The sequence below is a fragment of the Puccinia triticina genome, chromosome 2A, assembly GCF_026914185.1.
Source record: "Puccinia triticina chromosome 2A, complete sequence".
Taxonomy (NCBI): domain Eukaryota; kingdom Fungi; phylum Basidiomycota; class Pucciniomycetes; order Pucciniales; family Pucciniaceae; genus Puccinia; species Puccinia triticina.
Genome location: NC_070559.1, coordinates 6,782,195 through 6,794,471, shown reverse-complemented (window position 1 = coordinate 6,794,471; position 12,277 = coordinate 6,782,195). Strand labels below are relative to the sequence as shown.

Here is a 12,277-nt window from a genome sequence, read left to right as displayed (position 1 = left end):
TAGATGTGATTTTCTTTCCCAATGTAGCCATTTCATTTCACAACACATTAATTTCTTTTCAAACCACATTAATTTCTTTTTCACACTATGATAATTTATTTCACACTACATACATTATTGCAAATCACTAAAACCACTCTCAGACAAGTTTTCATCTATAAAAGGAGGCCTTCCTTGCCCCTTCCTGTTACCTTTTTCCCCATGCTTGCACTAAATAGTAATATTAAGAGATTACTTCCGCATTCATCACTTTATTATAGTTAGATCATCATAGTTAAGAATTAGATCATAAATTTAGAAATTGATAATTATAACTTGCCCTTGACAACAAACCCAATCACGTCATTCATAACATCTCTTTATGCGCACAAAACCTGGTTCTTAGGTTCTGAAAAAGCTAGATAATAGAATAATTCAGTAGATTGCGCCACACTAAAATTCTTAGTGTCAAATTTTTCCAAAGTTTATTATAGAAAGGCAGCCCTTCAAACACCTTTAGCCTAAACTTCCCTAGTTTTGCTATTATTCCCTTCCAAGCTCAGATCACGCCTTGTGTAGAAGTCCCACAATGCACACCCCTCTCCCGGGGGGATGCCCACGCCAAAGCCCTTGAAAAAGGGCGTGTGGGGCCACATGCCCGCCCCACTCCCTATTTTATCCCTTGGTGTGGGACCCAAAGGGCGTGCAAGGGCGTTCATGCCCCTACTTACATAATGCACTATGTAAATCCAAGTTTATTAAAGACACAGTTTTTCCAGAATTAAAAAAAAATAAGATCAAGGGTTCCCCCTTACAATTATACAAAATGAGAAAAAAACATCATGGGTTTCCCCATCAACCAAAGTTCAAAAAAAAAAAAAAAAAAAACAGGTGGGGTTTTCCCACTACAAAAACCAGGATACAAAAAAAGGGGAATTTTACATAAGAAAAATCTGAGTTTATTGACAAGAAAATCTCTACCAGCCTTCCAAAGTGTGTGACTTGTCCCTCGCCGTCGGGCCGGCCTCTCCCTGCTGTTGTCCTCGGCGGGGGTGACCGGCTGGGGGAGGCGGGACCTGCTCAAGATGCAAGGCTTGATAAGCCTCCAGATTGCTACCACCAGAGGGTTGTTTGACGGGTCTGACGACCACGGAATGGTGGCTGGGCAAACGTGGTCTCTGATGTCCAGCGCTGGCAGATTGAGGTGCTGTGTTGTTTGGATTGTCGCTCTAAGCAGGGGGAGTGCCTGGATTGGTGGTGGGGCTCAATTGGTGATTGGCTGGAGAAGGTTTTCCCAAACGGTTGGCGGAGTGGCTCAAATACAGTTGGGGTTCTTGAGCAGCTGGGGGTGGTTCCGAGGGAGCAGGTTGTTTGCGCCGGCGCCCTAGTCTGATGGAGGTGAGCCCATTCCAGGAGTGGTTTCCATGGCGTGATTGATTGCTATATTTGCCGCTTGGGTGCTCGCCACTCCTCCCAGGGCCTATCAATAGGCCTCGGATACGTGATCTGGAGCGGGATTGCAAAGGCGAGGTCTGTTGGACGGTCCCCGCTGGGCGATGAGAGGAAGTTGTCCGACTGGGTGCATTGCTGGCACCCATGTTGGAAGCCAAAGTTGTACAATCAGGCGTGTGACTGCCCAAGTGCGACACATCAGATGGCTTGAACGGCAGCCCATTGGGAAGAACTCACTTGATTTCAGGCACGTTAGAATGATCAAGAACAAACACCTTTTGACATTGGGATGGTGGCCAAGATTGGGCGGGTTTGCTGGTGCGAGAGTCCTTATCTTTGATGGATATCAACCAATTATTTTGTTTGATAAGACAGACGATCTTGTAGATTTTGATTATCTTCTTACTTTGAGGGATTTTGTCCAATTTAAATTTGAACAACAAAATTCCAGCGACCGTAAAGTAGCAAGAGCTTGTGGATAGCGTTACGGCTGTTGATGGTAGGGGCAAAAAATTAGCATCAATTATTTGAAGCTAGCAATGATTGAATGATCATGATTACATTCAACCCAACACCATCTCCACTGACCCCTAACTGTTTGGATAGCTGGGTCACATTGAGATTGAGAAATGCCTGGCATTGCCAGGCATTTGCCAGGCATTGCCAGGCATTTGCCAGGCATTGCCAGGCATTTGCCAGGCATTGCCAGGCATTTGCCAGGCATTTGCCAGGCATTGCCAGGCATTTGCCAGGCATTGCCAGGCATTTGCCAGGCATTGCCAGGCATTTGCCAGGCATTTGCCAGGCATTGCCAGGCATTTGCCAGGCATTGCCAGGCATTTGCCAGGCATTGCCAGGCATTTGCCAGGCATTGCCAGGCATTTGCCAGGCATTGCCAGGCATTTGCCAGGCATTGCCAGGCATTTGCCAGGCATTGCCAGGCATTTGCCAGGCATTTGCCAGGCATTGCCAGGCATTTGCCAGGCATTGCCAGGCATTTGCCAGGCATTGCCAGGCATTTGCCAGGCATTGCCAGGCATTTGCCAGGCATTGCCAGGCATTTGCCAGGCATTGCCAGGCATTTGCCAGGCATTGCCAGGCATTTGCCAGGCATTTGCCAGGCATTGCCAGGCATTTGCCAGGCATTGCCAGGCATCGCCATGAACAGAGCCAGAAGTTCATCAAGGCCACCTTGATCATTGATGACCGGAGCCGGACAGTCATTAAGGCATAGAGAATGTCAAAATGGACCTGGGTACCGGTTGGACTGCCTGTCAGCTGGTGTACCCGCGTAGGGAACAGGCTGGACAAGGAGTTAGTAACTCTATATATATAATTACTACAAAAATCTGGATACAATAGTAATAGAGAGGAAGAGAATATAAGAGAAGAATTAGGAAATTTATTTTAGCATCTATAGCGCTTATACTTGTCTTGTCCTTATGGACTGTTTAAGCTGCTTATAGCTAGCCTCTCCAATAGAATTCTATCAGAGGTTAGATCAAAGATATTTCTAACATATTTTGGTTTCTTTCTGGCTATGATTGCACGGTTGGGTTATTACCAAAAAACCCAAAGTAAATTTTTATAGTATTTGTGTTTGTAGGAATATTCATTATGGATAGTAAAAATGGAAAGTGATTTGGAAAGGATATTTATAAGAGGGGACTATCCTATAACCTTTTGTAAGGTTAGAGAGTTTAAACTTACAGAGGAAGTACCTGGTAGCAATATCTCTATTGAGTACAATGGCTTAACAAGTTCTAACGGATCTGAGAAAAGGGTCAGAAGATATTCATATCAATTATTCTCCTGTTCTGATTGCTAAGGTAGAGTAAAGAAGATACTAGATAAAAGATTCTGACACTTGAGTACTAAAATTTAGCAGTCTAGTACAGACTCATCCTGAGTAGTATGTTACTTTTTGTTTACGATTTTGGGTAGCAAGTTGAGTAAAATTATTGATCTATTTTTTCTCTGAGGGGGAGAAGAGAATCTCTCCAACTATTTCGAAGAGAAAAATATTCTCTCTTCTTTGGCTTTTAGAGATCACTGAGTGGACCTGGGTACCTGTGGCGGGTGCGGGTGCCTGCGGTCATTTTGGGCATATTTAGATACCCGGACTCGGACCCAGCACCCGTAGGGCAGGTACCGGCGGTACCTGTGGCGTCAAGGATGGTGTAACCTCTTCATGACCAACACAGACCGGTCATCAAGGGTGTATATACCCTCTCAATGCCTGACCTGGGCCGGGTATTGAGAGGGTGTATGTATACCCTCTCAATGTCCAGTCTGTGCTGGACACCAAGAGGGCATACAGTCTTGATGACCAGCACAGACCGGACATTGAGATGGTGTGTGTATACACTCCCAATGTCCGGTCTGTGCCGGTCATCAAGAGTTTACACCACCCTTGAAACCAGCATAGACCGTCATCAAGGGTGTATATACCCTCTTGGTGCCCAGTCTGGGCCGGATATTGAGAGGGTATGTCTGTGTGTGAATTCTTGATGTCAGTTCTGGGCCGGACATCAAGAGTGTATGCCCTCTTGGTGTCCAGCACATACCGGACATCAAGAGGGCATACATACACCCTCCTGATGTCCGCTCTGTGCCGGACATCAAGAGTGTATGCCCCCTTGGTGTCCAGCACATACTGAACATTGATAGGGCATACATACACCCTCCCAATGTCCGCTCTGTGCGGGAAATCAAGAGTGTATGCCCTCTTGGCGTCCAGTATGTGCTGGACACCAAGAGGGTTAGGTTAGCGGGGGCCATGATTGCGCTGCAAAAGGTCGTCCGCGACTGCTTGTCTCCAGACCTTTTGCAGCGGGTACCTGGACGGGTACCCGCCATCCAAAATTTACCTACCTGGACCCGCACACGGCACCCGCGGGCGATCTCTACTGGCTTTGTTTGTGATCTTCTCATCAACATGCATGTCAAAGTTTTTCTTCACTATTTGCTTTCTTTGTTTGTTAATCCTTGATTATCATTTCTACAGCTTATGGTTGTTCTTACCTTAAGCATGTATGCATTATTCTGTTTTCTTGCGCGCAGCTCTTGCGCTCCATAGCACTGATCTATCACATAGCTTATCATTACACATTCTTTAGCTCTACGCTCTGTGCTCTGCGTTTACATTTAATTAGAACAGTTTAATCTCTGCGCCTGCACATCTTATACAATTTTATATTATATTAGTAGTTATGATATTTTGCAACCCTCTTGGACGTTCTAAATGTCTCAAGGGTTGACACCGCCAGTACCCGCGTCTTTTTTACCAAAATCAGGTACCCGGCACCGCCGGTACCTGCCGGGGTTTTTTCAATCAAACCTCACTCTCACAATGGTTTCACCGTTGCTGCTCGGCGGGCATCACATTGCTGTACCTGCTTGGCGAGCAGCACATGCCTGTACCTGCTCGGCAAGCAGGTACTTGTTTCCGCTTGACTTCGCAGCGGCTACAGGTATCTGCTTGACGAGCAGGTCAACCTGCTTTCAAAGCAGGTATTGTGTTTTGAAGAATCCTTGGACGGATCTGCAGGATTTTCCTGGATTTTCGCCCAAGGTTCAAATTGCTGTCCTTCGGTTTTTACCCCTCCAAGGCCATGATGTCGTCATTGACAATCATCTCGGCCACAGCAGCCAGTAGTCAAGTGCACCCGGCCGGCCCCAGAGCAGTCAACTAGCATCCAGCCCTCCACCACCGTCCAACAAACCCAAACCTCAAAGCCTCAGCGACAAAAATATTGCAGTACGGGATTGATCTTTGTGCTAGGGAAACCCCACTTCCAGGGTGCCTCTCCAACATCGAGCACTGGCGCATTCACCAAAATGATCCGCTACTGGCTCAACTCTGCTCTTTCCAAGCTGTTCAGTAGGCTTGCGAAGGGCAAGCAACTCAAGGATTACAGCCTGACAAAGAGTGACTGGAGGGTGATGAGCAGCGAGATGAGGAGGGGCGAGTTCATCATTGATTTTGCTCTTGCTTGGTCCATCAGAATCCCAAGACTTGTTCTCAAGCAAAAAGAAGTCTCTGTAGGCGCAGCCCACCGCAGACAGGACTTAACTCTCACAATCTGGCAATAAAAAAAAATCTGGAAGTGTCGCAGGGAACTGTTTTTGTTTCACAATATGATCAACGATACATGAGTCGGACGCCAGCAGCATCACACAAGGCTGGAGCTTGCTCGCCTCGATGGTAGGTAGCGTTATCACATACAACAAAGGGTTCATGTCAGGGTAGCATTTGATTCTAGGAAGCTTTTCAGCGGGGGAAAGTCAGTGGAAATTCTGATGATACTGGCAACTGATTGGCTCACCAAGCCAAATTCCAAAAAATACTCGGATCGGCGACCGCTGAACATCTGAAAGGTTTTTGTGAGGGTCACCAGTCCTTCAATTGATATCGCTGGGAGAAAGCTGAGTCGGGCTACAGAGCAGGTCCTTATTGCAGAAGGCACTCTCATCTAGACAGCCAACCAATCAAAAACTGTCAGCTTTGGGAGCAAAAAAAGACTGTTTGGTTGGATATACACACCTGTTGACACTAAGCACTTGGCTGGATAAAACTCCATCCGCTCCATGAACGCTTATTTAGCAACCAGACATTTCCGAATGTTTTTGGTTTCAGGTTTTTTCAGGGTGATCACCAAACATATGACGAGGTTACGGTGGACACCTGTGGTGCTGAGAAGGACTTCGGTTGAGTTATACAGTTTCTCTTGAATCTCATGCAGAAACACACCTGGTTCGAGTCGTACGAGCTCGATCACAAAGGCACATTTGTCTCGAGAGAGGGCCGCCGGTCGGCCACGTGTTTTGTAAGAATCCGGGTCCCTGATCACACACCGAGTTTCTTGGTAAAGATCCAGCCGTCGAGCAAATGAATGCCGCAAAATCGGACATCAAGGAAGCTGGCGAATCATTCGGACGGCATGAAACTTTGTGTCCGGAGCGTAGGGCCGGAAACCCATTGTGCGATGCGTATTTGTGAGGCCACCGTTGTTGAGAGAAGCGGACCAAAGGCTGCCGTGGTCGTGATCGGATGAGGTGGGACGCCTGCCAATGCTTGATCACAGCAAGGCATGTGATATGACAACTTGCCGCTGTGGGTGGCAAAAACCAAAGGCAAAAATTGCTGCTGTGCAGCAGTAAGGACATAACTCTAAGTCATTGAGTTGCTCGTTTGTCCAAGACTTCATCAAAACACAATAAAAGCACCTGCTTGGCGAGCAGGTCATCATGATGGCCGAGCAGGTAGAGGTACCTGCTCGGCAAGCTTTTACCTTCTCGGCGAGTAGGTCAACCTGCTGGCCGAGCCGGAGCAGCACTGTACCTGCTCGGCGACCAGGTCATCCTGATGTCCGAGCAGGTAAAAGTACCCTCTCGGCGAGCTTTTACCTGCTCGGCCAGCAGGATGACCTGCCGGCCGAGCCGGGGCAGGTACCTGTAACTGTACCTGCTCGGCAAGCAGGTCATCCTGATGGCTGAGCAGGTAAAAGTAGCCTCTCGGCGTGCTTTTACCTGCTTGGCGAGTCGGTCAACCTGCTCCGAGCAGGTACTGTTACCTGCTTGGCCAGCAGGATGACCTGCCGGCCGAGCCGGAGCAGGTACCTGTAACTGTACCTGCTCGGCAAGCAGGTCATCCTGATGGCCGAGCAGGTAAAAGTACCCTCTCGGCGAGCTTTTACCTGCTCGGCGAGTAGGTCAACCTGCTCGCCGAGCAGGTGCTCAGGTGCCTGGCGACAAGGCACAGTTACCTGCCTGGCCAGCAGGTTGACCTGCTCGCTGACCAGGTACCTGAACCTGCTCGGCCAGCAGCTTGGCAGGTTGACCTACTGGCGAAGCAGGTATAAGTATCTGCTCGGCAAGCAGGCTGACCTGCTCGCCAAGGAGGTACCTCTAAGTGATCGGCCAGCACTGCTCGCCAGTCTGAGCAGTCTGCTTGGACCGGCAAGTCGACGTCTTGGACCAGCAAGCAGGCTCCGGCCACTGTGGTTTGACGTGCTAACTGCCGGAGGGCTCCTCCCCGGGAAAGTTATCCGGGGAGGGTAACTTCTCCCCGGAGAGTTTCTCTTGACCAGTTCGATTTCGTCGGATGAGCTAACAACCGATGATTCAAAATCATCGGCTGTTGACCCACCGATGATTCGAAATCATTGGTGAGTTAACAGCCGATATTCATTTTGCTCGGTGGGTCCGCAACCGAGCTTTCATATGATCAGTTATGAATGACCGATCATATGAAAGCTCGGTTGAACTGTCAACCGAGCTTCCATTGCTCGATTGGTGGCGGGCGAGGTTAACTCGGCTGGCCACTGATCGAGGAATTCAATTCCTCGGCCAGACAGCCTGCCGATTTTGGCTCGGCCGCGGAGCAGCCGAGTTTGAATCGGGTGGCAAAACCCTTGGGTTACTGTCCCCCGATGTCAATTCGGATGCGGATTGCATCGGATGCGCGCAACCAATGTTAAATCGGTTGTGTGCATCCCAGACTAACAGGGATGCACGCATCCGAGGCTTATATGCTGGCAGTGCCGGAACAGCAGCTGTTGGAAAGATTCTTTTCTTCATCCTTTCCAACACACTCAACAAGCTCACTCTGCTGTTCCAGGTAAAAATCTCTTCTTTCTTTTTCCTCTTTCTCTGTGTTTGAAATTCATCCTTTCCAACACACTCAACAAGCTCACTCTGCTGTTCCAGTCCGTTTTCATTGCAACACCCGTCTCAGGCCCGCTCAAGGCCCGCTCAAGCCCGCTCCAGGCCCGCCAGGCCCGTGAAAAAAAACCATCCCAAAACATTGTCCAATGTTTTTTGCTCAGTTTGGGACATTTTATTTTTTTGGCTCAGCATGCTCAGTTTGTTCTCCTGAGTGAAATTTTGGTTTTATTTTTTTCATATTGACTTTTATTTTTTTTTTGGGCAAAATAATAAATGTTTGTAGTGGTAGCAGCCCCATTTAATCAGCCGCAAACTATTGCCTCATTTTTTGTGTTTCTGCCACTATATTTCAACCAGGAATGTTGATTATTTCATGATATTGGTACCAGAATGTTCATCCATTTCCAAAGAGTATTTTGGTGTAGCTTTCATGGATTAAAATCCCAAAACCGAGCTACTAAAGTCTGATTTGTTTCAAAATATTGCCTAATTGTTTTTTTTTTTTTGTTTCTGCCACTGTATCTGAACCGGGGATAACATTCACTTCATGATATTGATACCATTATAATAAGACATGTTGAGAGATTAATTTGGGTCAGCTCTTGACCATGAAAATCCCAAATTGTGGCAGCTACAGTCTCATGAGTCTCAAAATATCACCAAATTGGGCTTTTCTTTCTGTTTCTGCCACCATATCTCAACTGGGAATGGTGATTATTTCATGATATTGGTACCAGAATATTCATTGATTTCCAAAGATTATTTTGGTATAGCTTTCCTGTATGGAAATGCCCAAAAGGAGCTGCTATAGTCTGATTAGTCTCAAAATATTGCCTAATTGTGTATTTTTGGTGTTTCTGCCACTGTATCTCAACCCGCAATGGGAATGATTTCATGATATTGATACCATTATGATAAAAGATTTTGAGAGATTAATTTGGGCCAGCTCTTGCCCCTGAAAAACCCAAAATGTGGCAGCTACAGTCTCATGGGTCTCACAAAATCACCAAATTAGGTTTTTCTTTGTGTTTCTGCCACTACATCTCAACCAGGAATGGTCATTATATCATGATATTGGTACCAGAATATCCATCCATTTCCAAAGATTATTTTGGTATAGCTTTCACCAGGAAAATAAAATGATCAGTTGATGACAAGTGACATCACAGCAGCTCCAGCCAGCTACCCACCATCTATCCAATATCTATCCACTATCTACCCCAATCTCCCAACCATCTCATCAACTTCCAAAATGTACCAAAGACCTCCTGTTCAGTTTTTGATGAGCCCAACTGATCCTCAGTTCTGTTCAGCTGATACTCAGCTTTGGTACCCAGCTCATACTCAGCTTTTTTGCCCAGCTCATGCTCAGCTATTTCACACAGCTCACTCTCAGAATTGGAGCACCATTTGATTTGACGGATTGAGTTTGTTTTATTGCAATTTTTTTAGGATTAAAGCGAGAAAACCAGCTTATAAGGAGAAACAAACTAGCTAGCTGAGATGAACTAGCTAATGAGAAATGAAGATATAAATTCAAGATAATATTGATAAGGAACTTATTGATAGAGTCAAGGTTCTTCTTCAAGTCAACCTTTGATCTCCCCTCTGTGGAGCTGAAAATGTGTGCTAGAGTCTCTCATTGAATAATAGTTTTCAATGAAATTGGAAAAGGAAATCGATGAGCCATCTCTTGAGATGTTGACCTCTGTGATGATTGCACCAGTAGGGTTCTTGTCAAAGGTATATTTAAGTCCCCCGTTCATCCTCCACAACCATGTTGTGGAGGATGACACACGCCTTCATGATGTTTGCGAGGTTGTGATGCTTCCATCCTTGGGCTGGGCGAGCAACAACAGCAAATCAACTTTGAAGTGCCCCAAATGCGCGCTCCACATCTTTGCGTCGGGCTTCTTGGAGCTTTGCAAAGTGTTTCTGGTCTGCTCCCTGGGGCTGCGTGAGCGTCTTAACAAAGGTTGCCCAGTATGGATAGATTCCATTGGCAAGGTAGTACCCTTGCTGGTAGTTGTGTCCGTTGATTGTGTATTCAAATTGGGGTGCCTGACCGCTCAAGAGATTCTCAAATAGTGGTGAAGTATCAAGGACGTTTATGTTGTTGTGAGAGCCTGGAAAGCCAAAGTAGGATTGCCAGATCCACATATCTTGTGATGCGACTGCCTCAAGAATGACTGTTTGTCGCTGAAAATGATAGTAGGAGGTCAGCATGGTACATCTACCCCACCTTTGATGTGGGGCCCTTTGAAGCTGATAAGCCTTCATGGCACTATATTTCCACTGGAAAGATTTGCCATGATACTAGGGCAATTTAATTGCATGTGTAGTATAGACCATGAATGCAAATCATACATTCAAAGGAACTCAATCCATCAAAGCAGTCGGTGAGGGACGATAAGGAAAAAGAAATTTAATACCTTTTCTTTTCCTTGAAATGCTCCTGCCCAACCGGATGGGCAGTTCTTACACTCCCAGTGCATACAATCGAGCAATCCAAGCATTCCTGGGAAGCCTCAGTCGGCACCTTTGGAGAGGAGTCGCTCCAAGTTGGCAGTTGTTGGGTGTCAAAGATATTCAACCGAGTAGATAGCAACAATATTGTTGCAAAATCTGTCCATACACTCTTGAGAAGTGGACTCCAAAAGCTGTAAGTATTTGCCGTTGCAGTTGGCAGCGGCTCCATACGCAAGCATTTGCAAAGCCGCCATTATCTTGACAAGGGGCCTCACCCCAGGTTTTCCCAACGCGTTGGCCCTGAGCTTAAAGTAAAGATCAAAATTTTCAACAGCCTCTGCAATCTTCAAGAAGAGGGGCTTTCCCATTCAAAAACGTTGCCGGAATACTATTTCATCGTAGAAAGGCTGTGCGCAAAAGTAATGACCCACAAGCCTCTGGTAGGCTCCTTCGAAGTCGCGGGGACGGTTGGGCTGTTTGCCTGGTTTTGATCCACCATGTGAAGAAAAATCCACGTCCTTGCAGGATTCATTGTCATCGAGCAGCAATGGCATGATTTGAAGAGCTGCATTGATTGTTGATCTGAACCTTGCCACTAGATGCCTTTGTTGGATTAGTATCTGCAGGACGTTGGGGTCAATACCCATGCTGATTGTGCCTTGGTTGATCTCCTCATTCTCCATGTTGGTTGCGTGTGAGTTTGCTGGTTGCTATCTTTGGCTATCGTGGTCACAATCCGGGGGTGAAGTAGGGGGAATTGGGGGTACAGCCTTTCACAAAGTCAAGGTGCTACTGTTAGGACCTTGCGGTCTGAAAGAGTCCTTGGGCAGGGGACTATAATTGCGCCGCAGTCGCGCAAGCTGAGGCTTTTTTCCCTCAGATAGTCCTGCGCAGTGGAGATGCTCTAAGGCCCTGTTTGGAGCCGATATAATCACACAATATAATCTATATTTTTGTGACATTTGATCAAGTTTTGGCGGACCTGATCAGATGTCACATAGGATGTCAAGCAAAAAAACTCATATATCACCCCATAGAAACCAGAAAGCAAACAATGACATGTATATCACGCTTGGCTCATGCAAGCTTTGTGTTTTAGTGCATAAGGCTCTCTGGTGAGACTGGGCTGCAGTGCCGCCCAGACCCGCTCATCACGAGTGGCCTAGTTAAGCTTGGGAAAGAGGGCTGTGGGATATTGAACCAGAAGCTGCCAGAAGTTAATCTATAAATTGAGAATTAGACCCATACAACAAAACAGAAAAAAAAATGAAATGGTCCAAGCTTCTCAGAAAACACAATAATATTTATGTTAACCTTCATCTTGAGTGATCCCTAGACCTGTGATAACAAACCCCAAAAGGTTTATGTGAAAACAAAACCGGGTTGTTAGGCTTTAGCCACTGTATTGAGACGGCTTGAACTTGAAAGATTGGACAGTTCATAGTAAGTTTGCCACAAACATGAGCTGCGGGTGTGAAGAAGCATGAATCAGATGGAAAATGGGTGTTGGAGCGAACAAGCCCAGCATTCAGGATAAACAGTTTTTCCAATTTGTTGTCAAGGACAAAACAAGAAATGTAAATGTCGAACTTCCGCCAAGAGGTCATGCACTCTTGATCAGATCTGAATTCCCTGAGCAGAGCGAAGGCACGGGATATCCGGCTATATTGTTAAACTGGATCGCTCGTCATCAGCCACCTTGCACAGA

At 46.5% G+C, this 12,277-nt stretch overlaps 1 protein-coding gene across 1 annotated transcript; it reads right to left on the bottom strand.

Annotated features, from left to right (window-relative positions):
• Positions 1-1,208: 1,208 nt before the first annotated feature.
• PtA15_2A722 (uncharacterized protein) lies at positions 1,209-2,009 on the bottom strand (the record flags this gene model as incomplete). Its single annotated transcript, XM_053166772.1, has 3 exons — positions 1,209-1,611; positions 1,669-1,921; positions 2,000-2,009. 3 exons carry the CDS (start codon positions 2,007-2,009, stop codon positions 1,209-1,211), a joined length of 666 nt encoding a protein of 221 aa, XP_053017960.1.
• Between the last annotated feature and the right edge of the window lie 10,268 nt (positions 2,010-12,277).